Source organism: Anopheles coluzzii, chromosome 2, assembly GCF_943734685.1.
Source record: "Anopheles coluzzii chromosome 2, AcolN3, whole genome shotgun sequence".
Classification (NCBI taxonomy): domain Eukaryota; kingdom Metazoa; phylum Arthropoda; class Insecta; order Diptera; family Culicidae; genus Anopheles; species Anopheles coluzzii.
Window position 1 is genome coordinate 125,150,540 of NC_064670.1, and position 23,726 is coordinate 125,174,265.

The following is a 23,726-nucleotide window of genomic DNA, read 5'->3' on the forward strand; positions in this document are numbered from 1 at the left end:
CACTGTTAGTGTTTGTGTTTTTGTATGTGTGTGTGTAAAGTGTTTGTGGGCGGGAAATGTTCCCACCCATTCTTCTCCTTTTCCTGTTTTACGGTTTCACATAAACTACGGTGGTGGTGTGGGGTGCTGTTGTTGGTAGTTTCTTTTTGGTAAACTTGTTCAATTTTGACATGTTTGTTTTACTGCTCTTTTATTTGATTAAACGACGGCGACGACGACGACACGACTTGCTTGTTTTTGTTTTGTTTTGTTCTGTTTGATGTTGTTTTACAAGAGTAATAATTTCCATTTGATGTTCGTTTTCAACATGATTTTGCTTCTTTTCTTCCCGTTTACAGGACTTCCTGCTTGAGTGGCAGAGTAGGGTGGACCTCCTCCGGTGCCCGAAATGGTCCGCAGCATATGTGCGATGGTGGTGGTAATGTGTATGTGCGGACCATTTCGGCAATAGATGGTAAGACTGACACACACACATATTGCTGGAATTTTGTTTTTAAACGGCCCAATTTGGGACGTGGAAAATGTGTGTGTGTGCGGCGGAGGCTTCCCTTCCTTTTGCTACGCGCTAGCTTTTCTCGGTTTTTTTGCTGATGGTGCTTTATAATGATGTAAGACGACAGGTTTTTGCTGCATTATTACATTCAACTAGATTAGATCTGCCTCGCCCTATCCCTCTCCCTCCCCTAGGTATTCGCACTTATCCACAACGTGCCCAGGGGAGGGGACTGAGCGGCCACAAACGTGTTTAGCTTGCAACAGCATAAAACAAAAACGATATACATCTATCTTGCCTGCTCTTTCTCTTTGTTTTAATTTGCAATTTGTAGCCCCAAATCCCCTCATTTTTCTTTACACGAAACAACACTGTCAGTTGGCCACATTCGTACACAGTTTTAAAAAGTTTGTTAGCTACCTTTTTATCCTCCTCAAACCCCTTCCTTCTTCTTCACCGCGTTTTAAACATTTGTGTTATATCTGGTTTCTCTTTTGCTCTTCGTCTTCGAAAAACAGAGGAAATGGATGAGGGGGGGATTGGTACTGGTACACGAAAACACACAGCCACACTCTGCCAGCACAACACACCCAGTGGACATCATCCCTTACGATCCCATGCGATCTCTAGTCCTCCGTCCCATGTGTCCCATTGGCGTGCGAGCGTGTGGGGTGCAATCGTTACTGGAAGAAAGGACGACGATTCGGGGCCAACACGTGATTTGTGATTTGTGGACATTCATTGGCTTCGTTTTGTGTAGAGTGTGTAGACATTTATAGAAGAGCTTTGTGTTTGATCCATATATCGAGTTGGGAAGAAAGAGAAGGGAGAAGGGTTATATCCATCTCACAGAAAATTCGGGAAACAGCAACAGCAACACAAGGGACACATTTGCTGTGAAGACACATTTAGATAAATATGTTTTGCATATTTGACCCCTCCCCCCAATCGCTTCTTTTCGGAGGGTGGGGGGAAGGGGGGGAATCATTCAACGGAACACACATACACAAACTTCCATCCAAAAAAGCGCCCCCGAGGACGCTCCGCAATGGTGCCTCCTTGTGCCTTAACCTTAAGAGTATTCAATGCGCAAATTGGCACGCAAGTGTGCCGCAACAGAGACAAACAGACATGATCGTACGCGATCGTTTCAGAATAATCCAAGTGCTACTTCCTCTCCCTCGCCCCCAATCCTTTGGTTGTAATCGAGGTTCCTCCCCCTCCTCCCATCGCTCATACACACACACACCGCACGCACGCACGCACATTCATTAATCGACAAAAGTTACCAAAGTAGTGAGTGGGGGGATTCGGAAAAACATCTCCACACACGCACACGCACACGCACACACATATACATCCACTTCAATGAGAATTAATCGTGGATAGGGGTGGGGAGGGGGGAGGCCGGGGAGAGATTGCTTGTTTGCTTCTTTTCTCAGGACCCAGGGAGGAAAACAGGGACTATAGCAATAGAACATACATTATAAACATGTAGTTTTTGAGTTGTTTGTTTTGTTTGTTTGCCACTCATCGTTTAGACTTTTACCTTCTTTTCATCTGTATGTTAATGCCTCTTTTCTCTCTTCTTTCTTTGTTCTGTTTAGCCTTCGATTGGTTTGCTTGGCATATTGTTCGTCATCATTGGCCCCCGTTATGCTTTTGATAGAGATGATGTTTTTTCCTCTCTCTTTCTCTCTTACCAGATTTCAGAAATCCAATTTCTGATAATATGTATGCGTGTGTGAGTGTGTGTGAGTGCGTGTATATTTTTGCCCGCTTCCCGTTGCACTACGGAGGTAGTACAGTGCTTTTAAAAAAAAGACTAATCATTTCTTTCTCGCTGCCGTTTCGAGTGTGTGTGTGGGTTGTTAGTAAGCACATAATGCGTTCGAGCAGAATGAGCGCTAAGGCAACAGCTCTGCTTTCTTCATTTCGTGCCCTTTTTCTCACCTTGTTACTTGCTATGGTTTGTTGTTATTGTTACACCAATCCTTTATTTCGTGCTCGTTAAAAAGCAACAAAATTATGCCAGTTCCTCGGGCGTTCCTTCTTCTTTGACATAACACACACATCCACACACGCACACACACACACCCACATAGTTCCTGCGCGATGACACAAGGATGACGACGTACACATCACAAGCGACGAGAGTATCCGCGCGGCTGTCTGGCTGGCTGGTCTACTTTATGCCTACTACTTCTTCCGTTTCCGGACCTGCTGATGCTGAGTGCTGTGCTAACCCGAGAGTGAATTCACTCTCGTTCGCAAGAAACCGAACTAATGTACGTCTCCGTTCGGCCACGGAGCACAAACGGGAAAAGGCTTGCCTGCTTTCGTTACTCTCTATCTCTGCCTCGATCGATGACTGATGTGTTGTGTTGTGTGTTCTTTGCTACTTTCCAGTCCAACATTCATACCATCATCGTTTGGCTGTTGCTGCTGCTGCTGCTGACCTGCTGACTTGCTGACTTGCTGTTACTGAGACACTGACGCGGTGGTGCCTGCTGCTCTTCTTGCACGATATTTTGCTATGTTTTGCGGAAGCTACTCTTTTTTTTATCTGCGCTCGCTTCATCTTCTTCGCACAACACCAACTGTGGTGATGGTGGCGGTTCCCTTCCGCTGTCTCGTATTAATCAATAGTCAAAAGGAATTTCTATTATGCTTTAAGTGTGTGTGTTTGTGTCTGTAGTGTAATGTGTACCGTGTAATGTGTGTGTGTGTGGCGTGTTTCGTGTCTGCGTGTCTATGTTGGTTGTTTTGTTGTTGTTGTTGGTAGTGTGTATGCGTGTGTGTGGTTTTTTGTTTCGCTTTAATTTTAGTTTGGTTAATTATCGCCACCCTCCTGTGGTTCGTCACCGTCACCCTGGGTATCGGACGTCCACAGCGTCAGGTTGTCTCGCAGCAGCTGCATGATGAGTGTCGAGTCTTTATAGGAGTCCTCGTTCAGCGTGTCCAGCTCAGCAATCGCGTCATCGAATGCCTGTCGTTGGATGGGGTGTTGGGGACAGAGCGTTCACAATCCACATCCACAGGTCCAGCGGCAAACACAAGTGACAAAGCCATCCGTCCCGTCCATCCGTCCATCAGATCCACCAAAAGAGGTCCGGAGAGGCCGCGAGGGGATTTCGTGAAATGAAGATAAAGTTTACATTATTTTCCACACTCTAAATGGTTTCCTCCTCCTAGCAGGTTGACTGTTCTTCAAAGCAAGAACCATGATTCCGCTTTGCTGACTGTCAATCTGCTCGAAACCGGACACAGCAACCGGCTTCCGTTCTGAGCCACGTACGTTTCAATCGATCAAAATAAATAAAATACACAACAATCACAGAGCTGCGCGCGCATACATGCGTGAGATGCGTAAATTGGTCGTGTCCCGCTATCGAATCTGTGGGTCTTTCCGGTGGGTTTGCGTATGATGAATTGCACAACAACGGTTATGATATTAACTGCATTAAGGGCACAGGCACAGGCAACAGAGAGTTAATTGGGGAGTTAGGGGATTACACGTTTTCATCTGAGCCAGGAATAGTTTCTGGGATCTTGATGGATTGTACAAATCTTGCAAGCGCATTCGGTTAGTAGTTAGTGGGCAGCATCAGGCAGCAGATAGTTCCTATGTTAGTAACACATGTGACACCTCAGTAACTCGATTAGAGCAAACAAATAGATTTTCTCAACCAAAAACTTAATCAATGAAGTTTCTGCACGATTTAAACTATGTTTAATTGGTTGAATGGCAGACAACAAATAAGAGATAAGAGCGAGCTATGCAAAATAAATACTAAACAATGAAATAAGTGTGTTAAATGGAAACAACCAATAATAAAACACATAGAGGCACCTAACCCTAACAGATATCCGATCATAAAACGAAGTGAAAAAAAAGAACACACGACAAAATAATGATTAAAGTAAAGGAAAATCCAATCATTAACCTGCTTCGCCAGATGGCAAGCCCGTGCTGGAGAGTTTATGATTTCATAGTAAAAGACGGAAAAGTTCAGCGCTAGACCTAACCGAATCGGGTGCGTGGGTTGCATTTTCGACTTTGCAATATCGAACGCTTCCTGATACGATTTCTGCGAATCCTCAACCACAGCTAAAGGAAAAAGAAGAAGAAGAAAAAAGGGAGAGAGAGACTGGAGGAGTCAGAATGATGCAGACTTTTTGTTTTTTGCGCCGAACAGGCGTACATGTGACCTGTGACCACTTTGCATACGTTCTCTTCTTTGCAAGGATTAGTATGTTTTTTGGGTTAATAATGTAGAGGAGTGTACACCAGAGAGCACAGCTTGCACAGGGATGTAACGAAGAAATTGTGAAAAAAAACGTTGAGCGCAAGGAGATCATGTAAAACTGGGAAACGGCACAGATAGATACTCTAAGCAACGATCACACACACACTCGGATTGCTATCGTCCTTTGTGTGTGCTTCAACATAAATGTTGTCAATAAACTACACGTTGTTAAAGATACATAAAGTCATAAAGGTAGAGCGTCTCGAAACGAGTGCCATTCTCGCTCGAGCGTGCATTTTCTTGGCAATTGAGACAAACAAAAGTTCAAACAACGGCAAACCCCGATATCACCGCAAACAGAAAGAGAGAGAGAGAGAGAGAGAGGGGAGGGACACGCAAACCATATCACCACAACATTACTGCGCAGCCACACAGACACACACACGCCACCACTAGCAGTAGAGTTTGCCAAAAGCGTGCATTTGCCTGTGGGTGTGTGTGAGTAAGAGAGAGAGAGAGATTGTGTGTATATTATAATTATTTCGATTGAGCTGAAACAGTTGAAGACAACATGGCCCGAGAGTAACGTAAGCAGCCGCCGTCGCCCGGGGAGAGCGAGGAAACAACATTAATAATCGCAGCGTTCGGAATTGGAAGCATCATAATTGACCTGTTTAGCCAGCTGGCAGGCTTTGTCGGGCGAGTTTAGGATCTCGTAATAGAAGACGGAGAAATTGAGCGCAAGACCCAATCGGATAGGATGTGTTGGCTGCATTTTGCCTTTACTAATTTCAAAGGCATCCTGGTACGCGGCTTGGGAATCGTCAACTACGGCTGTTTGTGGCGATTGGTTTTGATAGTGCGCGACCACAGAGAGCAGCACATCGCATTACCACGCGCAGGGCATTACGTAAACGTAACAGGGCGGCGTACGTTGGAATGCGAGCGAATGGAAACGATGCATTATGGAGAAGAGATAAAGATGTGCGAATATAATTAGTACGTGTTTCCACTGTGTATGATAACGCAAGGGTAGATAAAGAGAGAGAGAGGTTGGAGATTGGAAGGGTGATGCATAGTAAATATGGAAATGGAGGACTGGGAGAACGGGAGTTCTGGAGTTTGGGACTGTGAAACGTCGGAAGGCAATGCGGCAGAGCATGGGTACGTTTGTTGGTACACCACAGACGTCACAATACTGTAAGCACAGTGCCTCCCGCGGTCGCACGTTCACGCACGAATTGGATAAACAGGATGGACTTACTGTGGCGGGTTTCGCCGGTGGCTACTTCAGCTAGGTATCTGTAGTAGTCTCCCTTCATTTTGAGGTAAAACACCTTGCTCTCTGGATTACTGGCTTTGGGAATTAAGAATTTGTCCAGCAGACCCTGTGTATGCGTAGAGAGAGAGAGAGGTAGAACGAGAGATGGAAAATGGAGTAAAATTAGCATTTCAGCATGATTACAGCATCACAGGACCGCCTCTTTTACGTACCAGCACTTCGTAGCAGATTTCCCTCAGTTCCTTCTCAACTCGTTCCCGGTACTCTCGTGCCAGTTGCTGTTTGCGGGCAGAGGATTCCGTTTTCTGTTCAATCGACGATATCACTCGCCATGATGATCTGTCGTGGGGACGAAAGAACAATAGAGCAGAAAACACATACCGTCAGTCAATTAAACTAGATCACACACGTGCCATTGTGGTCGTTCCCAGTTTTTGCACACACACACACACACATACCTTCGGGCACCGACGACGTTCTTGTAAGCGACGGACAGTAGGTTCCTTTCCTCGTTTGACAGTTCCACTCCGGTTTCTGTTACTGATTTCATTGCCTGTGCCATATCATCGTATCTGGAAGTGTATTTGAAAGCAGACAGAAAGCAAATGTAGGACACATGGACACAGCAATGAGCGAGTTCCGTTTTGGTGGTGGAGTGATTATAACCCTCCCCCCCCATAAACTTACCGTTCAGATTGTTCGGCTAGTTTTGCCTTCTGCACTAGCTCTTCCTTGTCGACGGTAGACATTTTGAGTGTTCTGGATTAGCTTTTCTTTCACTAGCTTAAAACGAGAGAAACTTCCTGCAAGGAGAAGGGGAAGAGATAAAAGGAAACGGAAGCCATTATTAGCGAGATTATGGACCATTAAAAGAGCTGAGGTAAGGAATATAGAAAAAATATAGCAACACACTCCTGAGCAACGTAAACACAAGGGCTCATAAAACTTTATACGGTCCTGGGGGGAAGTTGCTGTTTGTGCAACAAACACAATTAACCGCTTTTACGAGGGACACAACTTTTAGTTCATTATTAACCACAGCAGCAGAATAGATTCACTGATTTCGGCCTCCATCTGACTGGGAAATGACACACAGCAGTAGCAAAGCCTGCTAGATCCCGATCCTTCGGCGATTAGTTGTTCTATCGAACGCAATTAAACCCGGTGACTTTGCCACTACCAAATGACACGCCACACCGCATAGCAACGCAAACACACACACAGACACACACTGTTCACACGCTGACCCACACAGACACACACTCACTCACACACACACACTCTGTGTTAGGAGGACAAACAACCGTGTAGTACTGTGTGTACGGTGCGCTGCGGTGTGTTGCTGCAAGATGAATATTGTGCCGCAGTGGAATCAGGACACTGACCACACCAAGGCTGCCGCTCTGCCAACACAGACTGGGGAAAGTCGATTCGGGGGGAACCGAGCGGCGAACGGGTGTATCGATTGGAAGAGCGCAGCGCAAAAAATCTCGCCTGCGCTCTCTTTCAACACGACCGAACCGTGCCAACTAAGAGCCAGCTAAGTAGTCCACCACGACGACCACTAAGAGGGCTGGAGGTCCGTAGTGGTGATGGAGTGATGCAGTTGCGACGCACAGTTCGTGCTCTGTTGATCGATATTCTGCCACCACGCGTTCTCGAGTGAGTGTGTGTGTGTGTGTGTAAAAAAGGATTTGCCAGTTGGAAATAGTAGACCGGCGGCTCCAGAAAAAAAGGAACACATTTCAACCCAACACTCTCGCACACTCATGCAGGCAGCTCGTACTTTTGCTGCAAAAATCGTTCGATACAGCTGCATTGGCAAGAGATATTTTTAAATAAATCGTCGAGTCGAGCAGCAATACGAGGAAGATGATTTACGAGCTGTCGGATGGTGCAAGAGGAGATGAGGTTTGGTTTTATCCGATTACTCAGCGCGTGGCCAGAAGCATCCGTATTTGCATCAACACCAACCATATTTTCCAACGGCTCATGCGGAACAATTTGCGGTCCTCGATGACTAACACGCCAACACACAACCGGGGGGCGCCAACATTCCCGGGCCGACACTCTCATTTGCCCAAATCCAAGGTCCCTTGCACCACTACTAACACACACTCAGAGAGAAGAACGTATAAAACCCCATTCGCACAGACTGTTCGTACAATTACACACACACAGATAGGGTCAGGCGTAGTACCGCCGCATTTGCAGTTTGGCAGCGACGGCCAGCGCATAAGTAAGAAACGTGATTCCTCTTCTCGGCGGCGGCGCTTCTTTGGTGATGATGACGTAATCCGACACGGGACAGATGCGTCAAACCCCGGAGGTCACGCAGGCCGGTGGTGTAAGAGGAAGAACGGGAGAAAGAGAGACAGAGAAAGCACAAAAGGATCGTAATCGCACAAACACACACACAGAATATGAGAATTTGGCAAATTTCTGTTTGTGTGCGGACACACAGCAACCGCAAAATTGAATGTTTGATTAGCCGACCGGGGAAGATTAAAAACGTTGAAAATCTGCCTCTACCAACACATACACCATCATTTCCAACACACACACACATACACTCTCGCTTGCTCGCACTCGGAAGACGCACATACACTCGACGGAAGAAATCGACGTTGGCGTTGGACTATTTTGAAGAAAGCATCATCGGTGGTAATAGGACACACGTACGCACGCACACCCTCTGGGGAGTAGTGGACTGGATCGGATCGAATCGTACCCCTCGGCAGAGATTGCGTCATGCCCGACAATATGAGGAAAATGAAAATATCTAAAATAACTATTTTCCTCTTCCTTCTTGTGAAACACAAGAGCCAAAAGGAGTGGGGTAAGGGGGATGACGATGTTGGACGTAAGCGCAAACATTCATCCAGCACAAACAGTGTTATTCACCTCACCTCCTCTTGGGAACGGATGAGTGTGTGTTGAACCCAAATCGGTACAGACCTTCTCTCTGTCCTCTCTCTCCGGTAAGTTCTGCCGACACTGGTAAGGGCCCCTTCTGAACCGTCTTCCGGTCGTTGCGACGTTCCTAATCTAACTAATCGAAAAAAAGACGGCGGTCGATTGCCTATCCCCACTAACACGCTCTTTTCAATCGGCCTTTTTCTCTCTTGCTCGCTCTCACTCTCTCTCTTTATCTCTCCAGTTGCCCTTTCTCGTGCATGACTCCCTTCTGGTGACACTGTTCCAAAACGGCATCGCGTCAGTCGCCACCATACAACAGTGAGTCATCCGTGCGTGTTTGCATGAGGCGTGTGTGTGTGTGGTGGTGGTGGTGCTGTGGTACACGTTTGTGTAAGTGCGTGGTAGTGATGGTAGGTTGCCATTAACAACCATGCTGCTCCATCGCCTTACAGAGCGGGCGCGCGCGCGACTATCGTCAATTACGGGCCACCCCACCCTTCCAATTCTCTCCAGCCAGTGGTTAAATGCGAGAAACCGGCCCGAAAGGAGGTCCATGTTAAGCGCGCTTTATACGCACACCCCAAAAGGCGTCACACCATTCAATGCCACACTCTGACTACTGACTCAACGGCACCCCGGGAATGATGGGGAGCTGCGGGTGGGTGGAGGCAAGGCAGTTGATTCTCCATTTACCAATGCAACCCCTTCGTCGCTCGACAAATGAGGCCCTCGAGAAGCAGTTAAAAGTTTTAATGAGATCTCGATAACAACACCGTCGTCGCGCTTTTAGAAATCAACCACCCGACCCGGTTGGTAGCGGTGCGACCTCTGCCCACGCGCGCCCAGCTAGGCAAGGCGTTAGCATGCGGAAGCGGAACAGTAGCCTTCCCGCCTCCCCTGGTATTACCATTCGTTGTCGTCGCGTGCGGAACCGATTGGGAAAATCAATAAAAAATAATTTCATAAATACATAGCACCAGTGCCGCAGCGCGCAAACGGTGGCAACCGCTCGCCCGTCCCACTCACTACTCCCACAATTATCATATATGTGCTGGACTTTTCGAGTTTGTGTGTGTGTGTGATATGAGATGGCCCTGAAAAAGGCACTAAAGGGCAGCCAGCTGCGCGTGAAAAACAATCCGGATCGGAAATCCGATTGCACCGGACCCAACCATTGGTTTGTGAGCGATGCACTAGACAGAGACGAGGCGAGATAGAGAGAGAAAAGCCCATCCAGTCCCGCCGGACGGGAATGCTGTGTGTCTGGAAAGATGAGATGCAATTATCATCATCATCATCATCGTGCCAGCGGATGTTTCACTTCATCCAGAGCGTTAGCGCAACAACACACGCGCCAACAGAATTTCTCGAATGCCTCGGCCACAGCAATATGACTCCCGGGCAGCAGATATTGCATCCGAGCAGATATTGGTGAGTGTGGCTCCGATCTTCTCTACACACCAATCGGTGGGGTCTCTCGCGGGATCCACCAGCATAACGCCAGTTTGATGATTCGGCTGATGACGACGAGTGCTGCTTTTGTCTGCTCTTGTCTGCCGTTGCCGGTGTTGACGCATGCAACCCCATACAAACACACACAATTTTTGTCTATGCTGCCGTTTCCTTTTCTCCCATCATCCTCCCTCTGTTTGGAGAGTTTCCGTTTCATCATTCCATTCCTTCTTCGCGCTTCGAATGGAATTGTCCCGTTAACGTGGTGGTATCTTCATCCGTAACCGCTTTCCGTGTGTGCGTTTGTTGCATTCCGTTCACATTCCGCAATTCGTTTTTTTCGAAACGAAGCTACTTTCCTTCAATCGGGAGGAACGTTTGAAAAAAAAATGCACATATACACACACCATCGACCATGTGGCGGCTACCCCAAAAATAACGAAAATCGGAACATTGGAAATGAAAATTGCACCTCCCCAATGAAGCTGGTCCGGGTCCAACTCACACACACACAGAGATGCATTGTGTGGCGTTACTTTTACCGGGCATATAATAAAAAAAGAAAAGTTTTACCGGCGTCACCGACCAACGTCGTCAGGCCCTCTAAGGTGTGCCTCTACTACAATCGCGTCTTCAATTTCTCCTACAGCCTGCCCAGCGGCCTAATGCGCCATCGTTTGATATCGCCATGATGATGCGTGTATGCCGTTGGCACTGTTGGATGACATCTAGAGTGGAGCCCGGTTGGAGACTTCTTCTTCTTCTTCTTCTTCTTCTTCCACTGTCAGAATTCGAGTCGCCCTGCTCTTTGTCATTTTCGATCAGCGCTTCTCTGCGCGCACCAGCCGGTTTTCCATTAGACGTCGTTCGTTTTCCATCTGCAATAGCAACTAACAGCTACACTTCGGTTGCGTTCTGCTGCTTTCGTAGATTTCCCGGCGAAGGGAGCACGTAAAGAATGGCGCGTGATGGAAATAGATTGCTGCCTGTATTGATTCTACCGATTCCGCAGCCCAACAATGTTCGAGAAAACAACGGCATCTTCTGATGATTGATTCTGGCCAATGTTCTCCTCTCTCTTGCTCTCCCAGGGAGAATTTCTCTCTCTCACACGCCCTTGCTCTTTCTCTTGCAAATGGATATTTTATGTTTTCTGCTGGGAATCATCTCCTCTTCAACTCAGCTGAGCCAGCAGCTCGATAAACCCCCAAACCATGTGTGTGTGTGTGTGAGTACTTGCGTGTGCTCTACAGCTCCAGATCTTATCTAGACCACAAAGCAGGCGCAGGCAGAGAGGTAGAGATGTCGATGTCGATGATGATGATGATGTTGGAAAAACGAGGTGAAAAATCGATACCGGGCGCAAGCTCACAGAATCGATTATACGCCCATAAAGCGATCAGAAGGACATCGCGCTAACGGGTCAAATTGATTCGTATGCAGCAACTTTTGTTAACAGATCAGGTAGATTCTTCTTCTAATTGTAATATGAGCTGCTAAAAGTATTGCAAATAGTATTTAGATCCAGGTATTAAGACAGAGGCACACATTTGATTGTCTTTACATCTGGACACATGGTGAAGTCTGATAAATGACGTATGACACAATTCTGAACCTGGCAAACCTCTTGGTTCCACACAGTCTGCATACTCTCTCTCTCTCTCGCTCTCTCTCATTCTCTCTTACATACACACACCTCAGCACATCCACCAAATGCTTTATCTTCACCGAATTTCCCCAAATCGATTTTCACCGATCTGAATTTAGCTTTCAAATTCATTTGCTTCCGTGTGACGTACTCGTCTTCTTTAATGCATACTATTCCTTAACCCAGCACACACACACACGCCACAGGCATAACTCTGTCCGTCCGTCCAAGCTTCTTGGAGCCGCCGAGACTCTTTTGCACACGCGCACACACACACAAACGCACACACACATACAAACGTAGGGGTTTGTCCTCAGAACGTACGCAATTTCTAGTCCGAAAAGAATGGTTTGGCCTATTGCCCGGAGGAAGCCCCCGCGTAGAGCAGAAGGAGCACACCCCACTCACACACACACTGATAAAACGGAAAAGAGAGATCCACACGCACGCACGCACGCACGGTGGGGAGAGTTTTCCACCGCTTTCTTCCTGCAGGTTCAAAGTCAATCATAGTGGTGCTCTTGTTGCTAGGGAAGTGTTGCGCGGTAGGTAGTGTCGGAATTTTATTCCCTTTTTCCCAGAACACGCCGCCATCTTCGATTCGTTGCATCGCCGTTTTGCACGGCCCCAAGGCGCAGAAAAAGAAGACCATTTTCCGTCTATAAAAAAGTATGAACCAGGCAGCCAGGCAGACGTTTTTCCTCGCATGAAATTTATCACACCAACGGGGGAGGATGCGGCGACGGCGGCGGCGATCGTCACTGACGCCACTGATGGATGATGGGCGGGGGGGGGGGGAGAAGGGGTAGGCGAAAATGCGAAACTCGTGTGTCTTTCGCTTGTTGGTGGAAGGGTGGTTGGAAAACAATAAGAAGACGGGTAGAAGAGCGACGGGGCGGGGACAGCCGTCGAGCAAATTCTTTCCCGACGAGACATGGGGCTGTGTCTGCAACGGGCAAATTGCACACGCAGAAAGCCTCTGCGTTCACGCCCTTCTCACAGACCGCCGTCTCTACCTCCTCCCCCCCCCCCCACACTGCTTTCTCCCTTTTCCCTGCACACCTTTCGGGACGGATGGGACACCCCGGGGAAGGAAAACCTACACGTTTCCGCACGGGCGAGCCGCTGTTCTTCCACCAAAAACCGACACGGGGACACGGCGACGCGAGTACCAGCCTACTCTCCAACTACACACTATAGATACACACACCGCACACACAGTGGGCAGAAGGCAGCAGCAGAACGCACGCAGCGAGAAAACCGAACGCGTCGTGAAAAGCTCGCACGAACTCCGGGACTGACACACTGGCCCTGGGTTGCCGAGTTGGTTGGTCCCGAACCGGCCCCGCGTTCGTGCGTTCAAAAATACCGACACTGGGACGGTGTCGCTCTGGCCTCGCTCTCTCTCGCTCTCTCTCTCTTGCTTTCCCATATATTTTCATTATCTTGCTCTCTCTCTATCTATTTTCTCTGTCTCTCTCTTTCTGGGGGGATGTTGAACATCATCAGCGCCTGCTGTTATGCTGCTACGCGATTCCGTTTGCTGATCCCTCTTGGACTTGGACTGGTTCTGTCTCTCGCTCTCGCACGCTACAATCCCACACGCATTAGAAACAAAAAACACGGTCATCCCCCCAATTGCTCCCGGCCGACGAGAGCTGCTGGCGAGAGAAACACCAATGCTTCGAGCGCATGGTTTGCAGGGAGGAGTGGTGGTGGTGGTGGTTGTTCGGTGGGGAACCGAGCGCGAGAATATGATTTTATTGGATGCGCGTGCGCACGGTAGACCGAGAAAAGGTTTGGCCTCACGGAGGTGGACGGGAACTGGCAAGGAATCTTCAAGCCAGGTGGAGGAAATGGTGGACCCCACCCCCCCTACATTACAATACATCCTTTTCTGTGGGAATGGTTTCCGGTTAGCAAAAGATTGGGCCGTAGAAAAGGATGGCCAGGATCGTTTCGGTTTGTGTGCGGCGGTCGGTCATCCGACATCCGGCCTTTCCACTTACATTCGACGTACGGTAGTAAGGATGCTTGACCAAAGGTCTCGTTGATTGCGACTTTAGAGCATCTCCATAGCAAGCCTCCTTGACAACGAGCTAGCCCCAGCCTGCTCGGAACGATGGATTCGGGCGAGCGCTAGGAGGACGCCTCAACGCCTCTTGAAACATCCAAACGACCCCCATCGTCTCGATTTTAATGATCAAAGGCAACGTGGTTTTATTTTTGCTATCCCGATCGATCGATTCACCACACACACACCACACGGGGTACGGTACAATCTCTGGCACATTCTTTCAATATGGTCGTGAACACGAGCAAATGGGGGGGAAGAAAGACCTAGTCCGATCCTGCTCTGGGTTGCTGCCAGGCTGGAGCTGGAGCTGCAACCGTACAACGGAGAGAGAGAGAGAGATAGAGCGAGCTAGGATAACGCATTGGTCAAACTGCGACGGCGCAGCCTTTCCTTCCATGCTCCGGTGTTACGTGTTCCGGGCTCCACATCCAGGATCACACCAACCTGTATATCTCTTTCCTTTTTCGTGTGGTTTTTTGCCAACTTTTTTGTTAGAAGGATCTGCTCTCGGAGCAACGCAACCGACGAAGCGTTGCGTTGTGGAAGGAGAAAATGATATTACGCTACACTTTTCCTTTTTTGGTCTTGTTTCTTGCACAAAGAGGTTTCACGATGGACCAGTTTTCCTGTTTTTCCAGAGAACAAACTTCAATATCCCTTGAGGTGAGAACCAACACACTAAACACCCACAAACACACGTACCGAAGCAGAAATCGCAAATTGTTTTTGTTGGAGGAAGGTTTCCAGCATGATTAGGACCTAAGTCAACAAGGTTCGCATTTGCAGCATGATGATGGCGCGATGCTCCACTATAAGGCCCTCTTCTTCTTCTTCTTATTCTTTTCCTTCTTGTGCTATTGCTATGCAGCAGTCGAGTTGTTTCTTCAGCAGTCTGCACAACCCAAGCATGCAAGCGGTCCTTATGCCTTAAAGTACCGGAGGCTTTTCCTCTTCATCTGTGTCATCTTCATTATTTCGCTGCATTGGAGAGCCTTGCGCATTTAGCACGACACACACACACACACACCTAAATGACGGAAGACGCATCTTCTTGAGCAGTCCAGTGCTGCAGCACTGGGCAGGACTCCATTGGCCACAAGCACACCGCGCGCACGGCCAGTGTAGTTGTCCGTTGTGCAACGTTATACAATATGTTGCTTCATTGCTTTCTCTCTTTCTCCTCCCGCCAACACCCCCCTGGGGGAATGGGCGGGCTATCCTTTTCTATCGGAGCCGGCGTTTGCGGTCAGGTCTTTCTTGCCAGCGCAATAAAAAAACGACCCTCCCACGAGAGGGACATTCTTACGCTATTTATAGGGCGCACCGAAAGCTTCATTAAAATTCAATGGCCATTTAGGGTTTGCAATAACTTGTGCGATAAAATTGGCCACACAGAGACCGCGCAAATGACTGCCACAAGCACAAGCACACACACATACTTTCTCTTCGACATTAAAAAAAAACAACAATGATGGAACCTCTTTTCCAGCAACAATAATGACACAAAAAATCCAAATAAGCAACGTCAAATGCACTCGAGCAAAGTGGGAGTTGCTTTTTCCTTTTCTTCTTGTGCTCTTTCCACCCCTTGCTGGGATGCTGGAAGAAGGGGAAGTAGGGCTCCTTTATATTTAGCCCCTTTTTTAGCTCGCTCTAAGATAATGTGCGCTAGAGAGCGCCTCAACAACAACAAGCGACACCAGGCCAAGAACAAGAACAAAAGCACTGGAAGCGAGAACCAGCGAGCCGAGAGGACATACAGGAAAGGAAAGGAAAAGCCCCTCCCCCCCTTTCTGCACTTCTTGCGCAAATGATAAGCATCCTTTAGGAAAGTTTTCATCACAACACAAGCGTCACTCGCGCTTTTCGCCGGCACAAAGCAGCAAAAAACAACACGGCAAAGCAATTTAAAATTTCATCCCTAATGAAGTGCCGGAGGTTATAATGGAGTGTGCGCGCGCCCCGTGTCCTGTTCCGTCTTCCTTTCCGCTGGTGTGTGTGTGTGTATTTTTCGTTTTTTCGTCACAAGCACAAGAAGCTCATCTCGACGAGGAATTGTGTCACTGCTGCGAGGAAAAATTCATCATTCTTTGCTCGTGTGCTCGTGGAGCGGATTTTGTTCACGTGCCTGCGCGCCGCCGAGTCGAGTCACCGCGGCGCAATTCGACACAGTTGTGTCGCACTGTCTACTCTCCCCACACTGCCCCACCCCAATTGGTTCATTACTTATCTGTGATAATGCTTTTGTCGTCAGCGAGCGAGCGACCGAGCGACCGAGCGAGTTATGCAATATCGCCACGTACAGAAAAACAATTTGCTACAGGCGAGCAATCAGTAGGGTAAATAAGGTGACGCGCGTTAGAGTTTGGGCTGGGGCTGGCTCCCCTCCGCTCTAAACGACGCCCGAAAAGTGCCCGAAAGGCGACCCGAGAAGAGATCGCAAAGGGATCTCCCTTTTCGGCACGCTAGACCAACAAACAACCTCTCCTCCACCACACAACCCGCAACCCGCCACATCGACCGCAACGACACCGTTAATAGTTGGAAGCAATTTAGATACGCAATCGGACAGCCTTCGGACGGGCTGCCCTGCCCGGAAGGGGTGTCCCAGGGGCGAGAAGTGAAAAAAATATCAGTTTAGGCACATATATACACTCGTGAGTACACACAGCCCCCGAACAACAGCTTCTCTCCACTCCCGTTTCGTCGCCATTTGTCCACCAAGGATTGTGTGTTTTTTTTTTTTTTAAATCCGGACGGCTCCAGTTTCCCGCAACCAATCCGCCACTTGTTCTTGCCTATTGCGACGATGGAGGTGGGGAAGAGATTCGTACGTCTTATCGGTGGTGTACCGGAGTTTGGGGTGGCAATTCCAGGTAGATGGCAAGTTCCGTTGGTGGTTCCGTGGAGAGTTTCTTATCTTGAGTATACAAGCTTCTTCACTATAAAGCACTGGACGGAACACCTTCCAACAAGACCTTCTCCTCCTCTTCACCTGCCACAGGGGCACGTTGAGTTATTCCCTCTCCTAGGACGGCTATCGATAGCGATGACCTCCTCGCTGACCGTCTTCTGCTGCCATCAAGCTTCTTTCGATGTGTGTGTTGGCATTAGACCCGTGGCCAATGTGTTTCCGCTGCCTTCCCACACACACACAAAGAGGAGCGCTGCTGTTGGGGGTGATGGTGAAGGTTTATTAATATATATGGCCGAAAAACGTCAACCAAACCGTCCACGCCGTTCCATTCTCTTGAAGCCGTTAAGCGTGCGCTCGCGCAATTGAATGCGCGCGCGCCAGCGACTGTGGGGGGGGGGGGGGGCTCCTGCGTGCGCCGTTTGACTTGTTTGATGTGCGCTTCTCCTTAAATCATTGTCACCATCACTCTTACACTGAATGATGCCGCGAAGCCCTCTTTTCCAGCACGCATCGAAGGAATTGACGAAACTGGGCTGCAAGGCCAGGCTGTTCCAACGCAATATTGTTCAGCCAACGCAAGTGAGGCGGTTTGGGGACACATGGTGTGTCGTGACGGGACGGGAAGCTGTCAATCTCATTTCCATACAGACCACACACTCCACAGTCTCTCCTCCACCAACGCCTTTTGGGGTCGGCGTCATCATGTGGTTTGGCGCGTCGCGTCGCCTACACTTCCTACACGCATTTATGTTTTTCGTTTGTGTGTCTGTGTTGTTTGCGTTTCCATCAGCATGTTTTGCGCAGCATGCGCTGGCGGCGAATGGCCGTTTACTTTCTCCACCAAACCACACCCAACGCGGGCGGCGGGTGTGGGAAGGCTTTCGAGAAGCTGTTGGAATATGGTAAGTGAAGATCGGTTCGAGCATTCCTTCGCCTTTGATGGAGATGATGCCGTCAGTGGGCCGGGGGCGGCGGGGAGAAGAAGGAGAAGGTGGAGAAACTGCACTTTTTACGGCGTCGAACGGTCGGGGCTTAACGGCGTCGGCGGGCCACTAGTTCTTCTTCTCCAGGCAAGTCTGCACACGTGTTTCTCGCTCGCTCCCGCCAATGTTCTGAAGGGTGCTGCTGGGGCTGGTGCTGCTGTCGCAACTGCTCAAGGCCATTCGCGTGTAAGCAGCTTCGCGCAACCGGCTGGAGCAACCGATTCCGGCGATCGTGTCGTAATGGAGACGGTGCCCTCTTCGCTGCCCCTTCCGCTCCGGCTCCAGAACCCAGCTCGACCAGAATGCCGCTTTGCAATGTCCTTCCAAATGGCGGCGCGCGGGGGTTCCAATTAGCCGACCGCCTCTCTATTCCTTCGTGCCTTCCACCAAGCAGAATATGTGTATGTATGTGTGTGTGTGCATCTCCCTTTCAGCCATCTAGTTCAAATCGCTGCCCTCAATTGGGAATGTTACCCGTCTCGCGTCCCTCGCCATCGTCGTTGTCGCGTGAATGTACACAGCGTGCGCGTCGCAGTAGTATGCATGCGCCCGTGTGTTTGACTCTTTTTGTTCCTTTTTTTTGCACGCACACACACCCTCGTCCACCTTCGGAATCGAATTAGCCTTGAAAACGTTCTAACCCCCCCCCCCCCCTCCTCCCTCATTACTCATATACATATGCAACACGGCGACGAACACAGCTCCACCGACGTGCACATAGACACATACGTTTTTCTCTCTCACTCTCTCTCTCTCTCTCTTTTTCATTTCTGTGCTGTCGCCGTCCCCGTTTGTACAGCACAGTGCTCCACCATCTCAACCCCTTTGGATTGGACGCATGTCGTCGCCGCCGCCGCCGCTGCCACCAATGCTGCTAACTAATCAGCCATTATACTGCTCCACCGTCCCCAGAACACACCCCTCAACCCCATCCCACAGCGAAGACTTGGATCCCCTTGTTGAGGGATGGAGGGAGACACAGAACAGGGGGGGGGGACAGAGATATATCGGCGAGTGCGCATGCGACCGAATGGGAAGAGCACGTACAGGAGCAGCGCAAAAGGGAAATAGAGCTATTAAAAAAAGATCTGACGACGGCGAAAACAGCGAGAACTGAAGGAAGGAAAAGCTTCAGCACACACACACATGCGCGCACACCTACTGAGATCAGGTTGCTCTTGGTCGGCGGCGCCCAACACCATCTCCACCCTCTTGCACTGTGTGGGGGGCGAGGTGGAGCAGATAACTGTGTGATTGGGGAATGTGTGTTTGTGTGCGAGCGACAGTGCGAGCAAGACGCAACATCGCCAATCGTTCGCCAGCCAGCCACACCAGACCAGCAGCCAATAGGGGTGTGAGCGAGCATTACTCACACACACGCGCGCACATTCCATTCCATTCTGGTCGCACGGGCCCCGGTGGAGACGCGCGAAACGTGTGCATATGGGCGCGTGTCAAAAAGGGGGGGGGGAGGAGGGAGTGCTGGGAGCATTTCCGGCGCGCTCCACATACTCCGCATCCCCTTCGCGGCCGCTTGAAGGGGGACAGGTGTGGCCCGAGGCCGGAAACTGCAAAATCGAACACAAACGCGAGCGACTGATAGCAGCAAAAAGGTCAGGCCCGACCGAGGAGATGGAGCTGCAGTCCGGTTCGCAATCATCGTGCTTTTGCTTTTTTCGCTTCTCTTCTCAAGCAGCAGCAGCAGCAGCAACCGGGACTCGAACCTGCACACAATCTAGCGTGCGCCTTACGTGCCTCTGCGCTCGCGTTTCCATGGCACACACAGGTGTACCAACATGATGATGATGATGGCGATGATGATCCGTTGGTGCTCGGTTTCTCTTTTCGAGCAGTGTGGCACCTCCTTTCACTCTGTCGTTTTACCGTTCGTGCTCTCCGGTGCGAGCGCTCACTCTCTCGCTCTCTCTTTCTCTCTCCTCATACACCGGTCCAAAGCGACGGCATGCGACGGGGTGAGAAAATTCTAGAAAATCCTCATCGCCCCAGCTCGCGCGCGCATATCCGTCGGAGCGGCCACACGCTGAAGCGGGACGGCAGCAGCAGCACCACCGCCCGGTGGATGAGGAGGGTTGTTCCGAGAAACATGCGTACTTCTCTACTTATGCTGCCGGATGTGGTGGCCCGTGACAGAAATGGACGGGAAAATGGAACCTCCGCGGGTCACGCGCGGAGGCGAAGAAGATGAACGACCTCCACCCAACCTCTCAGATAGCGGGGAACGGGGGACGGGATGGGGTCTGCCAGCGGCCCCAACATGACCGTGTCTCTCTCTCTATCCGGCCGGCCTACTGCGGTGTCGTCGTGTGTGGATTTCGGTTGCACGTCCAACTTTTGTTTCTCTATCTCTTTCTTGCCTGGCTCTGGTTCCATACTCTGTCTCTCTCTCTCTCTCTCTCTTTCGCGGCATGCTTCATCATCTATCGATAATCAAATCAAGTTCTGTTTCAGCTATTTTTTGTCAGCTCACCAGCCGGGCCATAAATTGCGTAGAGCTTTTCCGAAAGCCCCATTCTCGCTCCCGTTCCACCCTTCGCCCAATTATGCGCGTGTGTTGGTGATCGTACGGGAATTTTGCTTCACCGCTGCTCCCGGCGGTAAGGGTAAGTTGGGTGCACACACACACACCGCCGCAGTCGCGCTTCTTCAATTTCTTCTACCGTCACGCGCGTGTCACCAACCGCCGCCTGCCACCGTTCGATCGTATGACGTCGTTTTTTTCTTCCACAGTCTCTCCCATCACACCTCTAACACACAAACTCTCGCATACACCAACCTACACACACACACGAATGTACGAGCACACATGTACAGACACGCACACACTTGGTTTCTAACACGCACGAATCGCACGACGGAGGAAAGGTCGGCGTAGGGACACTGAAATGCGGGGCCCCGCACCACACGCACACACTGTCACGAAGATCACGCGAATTCCTTGACTGAACACACTAGAGCAGGCAGAACACCGACAGCCACACACATAGCCGTACATGTGGAAGTCAAGGGGATGAAAAAAAAAAAACACACACACACATACACAGATACACCAACAGAGTGGCGGAAAAGGAAACCATGAAGAGGGTTGGCAGAATTACATTTAAATCATTTAATGCGCTTCCCCATCGCTCCCCTCCCTCGTGGCACGTTAAACTCACGCGAGATCGAATCGGGCCACTTCCGTTCCGAGGCGTGCGTGTGCGCTGCGTTTTCTTACTTTTTCACCGCTCACACCGTACCAGAGTTATGTTGGGCCACCACTACCACCTTTTGACCCAGCGATGTCGCCGCCGCCTCCGTCACCGCTTGGCAACTCTGGACAAACACAGCAACGTGCCACCCATCCCAACCCCTCCAAAAAGTGCACCAACCTGAGACCTGAGGTGGCTATGCGGCGTTCGGAAAACCTACCCCTAATGGACCGGGAATCAGACGGGAAATTGCTGCTGCAACCGGCGTTCGAACGCACTTCCAATGACCGTACCGAACTGATGTTCTTCGCTGTCGTCGCCCAAAGACTCTCTCTCTCAAAATGGCTGCCCTGACATACACAGGCGCGCGAGCACACACACACACACACACACCGTCACACGGACACACGGGGTGTGTGTCGGATGCGTCACACCGGGGTGAGAGATGGAAGAAGAAAAAAATCCCACCCCGGATTGCGGTTCAAACTTCCGTCCCAGAAAATGGCCACACAGTGCGTGCCGGGAGGGAAAACTTCAGGTGTCCCCGGTGGGTGGGCACAAGCGGTCGCAGTTTTACTTACTTTTGGTAAGAAGAGGCGGTAGTTAAACGTACAAAATTACGATGGCACACACGACTTTTTTACACGGCTCGTAGCAAAATTTAGCAGCGCAGATGGGAAAGTTGACAGATGGAGCGAAACGCTTGAGCCGAAACGCTTCAGCTCGTTTTCAAATTGCGCCTCGCGAAACGGGCGTCCGGGTGGAGCTTAGTCTGAGCGCAATCGAAAATGTTCAGTTTTGAGAACATTTAGAGGAGTGTTTAATAGTTTGCGTGACAATTTGTACGAAAACAGGCATATGAATCTCGTTAATGTGAAATTTATTAACAAACTGTCACGTCAGCAATCTTGAAAAATTATTGCAACACTTTTGCTGAGTGTACATTAGCTCCCTCACATTGTTTCGTAATGTATTTTTGAATGAATAGAACACTAATGTGTATTTTTATGATTTTTAAAGCGTAAATGAAGTGAATAATTTGAATTTTTAACAGTCGGCTCAACGAAAAGGTGTGAATTCTGACCAGCAAGAAAAATGTAACCATCCAGTGTGCCAAACAAGGTATGTAGGGAGGAGTACACCTACAGCCGCTCGGAAAATTTAGAACTCACAAGAATTCATGATGAATTTATGTATAAAACAATGGAATGTCCCTTTCCACGAGTTTCTAAGTAACTGCAAAATAAAAAGGATTTCTTTCAAAACAAAAATGAATTTGTAAAATAAGTTTCGAAAACCGTTTCGATACGCGGTTTCGAAAACTACCACCTTTTATCTGCAAACCTTGGTCAGCTTGTGCGAAGCTGTCAAAGCTCACATGTTTTCAAACGCATCGTAAACATCTCGCAGCCGGGACACCACGTTTTTGGGGGTAAAGTTTTGTGTTAAATTGTTTGCTATTTATTCACGATGCCGAAATCAAAGCGAGATAAGAAAGGTAATGGTGTTGGAGGGATTGAGTTCGGAGTTGAAGCTAACTCGTTTCTCCTTTTGCGTCCCGCGCAGTGTCCCTAACAAAGACCGACCGGAAAGGTCTGTCCAACAAACAACAGATCATCGAGGACATACAGCAATGCCGGGAGAAGTACGACAACATATTCCTGTTCTCGGTGCAAAACATGCGCAACAGCAAGCTGAAGGATGTGCGGGCAGAGTGGAAAAACTCGCGCTTCTTCTTCGGCAAGAATCGGGTGATGCAGCTGGGCCTGAAGCTGATCAGCGACGATGAGAACAGTGAGCCGACCAAGCTGGAGCAGGGTATGGAGCAGCTGCGCGAACAGATGATCGGCCAGTGCGGGCTGCTGTTCACGTCGGAAAGCAAGAAGACGGTGCTGGAGTGGTTCGACACGTATCAGGCGGAAGAGTTCGCCCGCGGTGGGTTCCGGGCGACCAAAACGGTCAAGCTGAAGCCGGGCCCGCTGGAGGAATTCTCGCACGCGATAGAGCCTCACCTACGGTCGCTGGGCATGCCGACAAAGCTGGACCGTGGTATCGTGACGCTGTACAAAGAGTTCACCGTGTGCGAGAAGGGCAAGGTGTTGACGCCGGAGCAGGCCCGCATCTTGAAGCTGCTCAACAAACCGATGGCAACGTTTAAGCTGATCATTAACTGTTGCTACACGAAGAAGGACGGGTTTGAGGAGATCACCAAGCGGGAAATTGCGGCGACGAAGAAGACGAGCAAGACGGCGAAACAGCCGATCAAGCCGGCCACGGTGGCCAAGAAGGGCAAGAAAACGGATGATGCGATGAGTGAGGATGAGGAGGAGGAGGAGGACGATGATGACGACGATGAGGATGATGAGGATGATGATGATGAAGCGATGGAACAGGATGATTCCGGAGATGATGATGAGTAAATATACATAAATAAGGCCGTACAAATAAAGTAAATTGTTGAATAATTTACAAACAACTAACTTGCGCTGTTTGAAA

At 49.6% G+C, this 23,726-nt stretch overlaps 2 protein-coding genes across 7 annotated transcripts; one reads left to right on the plus strand and one right to left on the minus strand.

Moving 5' to 3' along the window:
- Positions 1-1,988: 1,988 nt before the first annotated feature.
- LOC120953101 (14-3-3 protein zeta) lies at positions 1,989-21,935 on the minus strand. Of its 6 annotated transcripts, none has more exons than XM_040372787.2 (7): positions 21,812-21,935; positions 6,713-6,828; positions 6,484-6,597; positions 6,238-6,364; positions 6,008-6,131; positions 4,441-4,604; positions 1,989-3,482 (listed from the first exon to the last, which is right to left on the minus strand). In XM_040372787.2, the coding sequence occupies exons 2-7, from the start codon at positions 6,772-6,774 to the stop codon at positions 3,327-3,329; spliced, it is 747 nt and encodes a 248-aa protein (XP_040228721.1). In that variant the 5' UTR covers positions 6,775-6,828; positions 21,812-21,935; the 3' UTR covers positions 1,989-3,326. The 6 variants fall into 6 exon arrangements, with proteins under 6 accessions (XP_040228721.1, XP_040228716.1, XP_040228717.1 ...); XM_040372782.2 differs by lacking the exon at positions 4,441-4,604 and adding an exon at positions 5,414-5,577; XM_040372783.2 differs by lacking the exons at positions 4,441-4,604; positions 21,812-21,935 and adding exons at positions 5,414-5,577; positions 21,451-21,581.
- A 663-nt stretch (positions 21,936-22,598) lies between these two features.
- LOC120951698 (mRNA turnover protein 4 homolog) lies at positions 22,599-23,710 on the plus strand. The gene is made up of 2 exons (XM_040370549.2): positions 22,599-22,728; positions 22,797-23,710. Exons 1-2 carry the CDS (start codon positions 22,701-22,703, stop codon positions 23,648-23,650), a joined length of 882 nt encoding a protein of 293 aa, XP_040226483.2. The 5' UTR covers positions 22,599-22,700; the 3' UTR covers positions 23,651-23,710.
- Positions 23,711-23,726: the final 16 nt, after the last annotated feature.

What these genes read in the sequence shown, in the direction of transcription:
- LOC120951698 (XM_040370549.2), top strand. Translation starts at nt 22,701, where the DNA reads ATGCCGAAATCAAAGCGAGATAAGAAAG. An exon ending in ATCAAAGCGAGATAAGAAAG is followed by an intron (nt 22,729 to 22,796) that starts GTAATGGTGTTG and finishes CGTCCCGCGCAG; the next exon opens with TGTCCCTAACAAAGACCGAC.
- LOC120953101 (XM_040372787.2), bottom strand. Translation starts at nt 6,774, where the DNA reads ATGTCTACCGTCGACAAGGAAGAGCTAGTGCAGAAGGCAAAACTAGCC. An exon ending in AACGTCGTCGGTGCCCGAAG is followed by an intron (nt 6,365 to 6,483) that starts GTATGTGTGTGT and finishes TCCCCACGACAG; the next exon opens with ATCATCATGGCGAGTGATAT. An exon ending in CACCGGCGAAACCCGCCACA is followed by an intron (nt 4,605 to 6,007) that starts GTAAGTCCATCC and finishes TTTTTCCTTTAG; the next exon opens with CTGTGGTTGAGGATTCGCAG.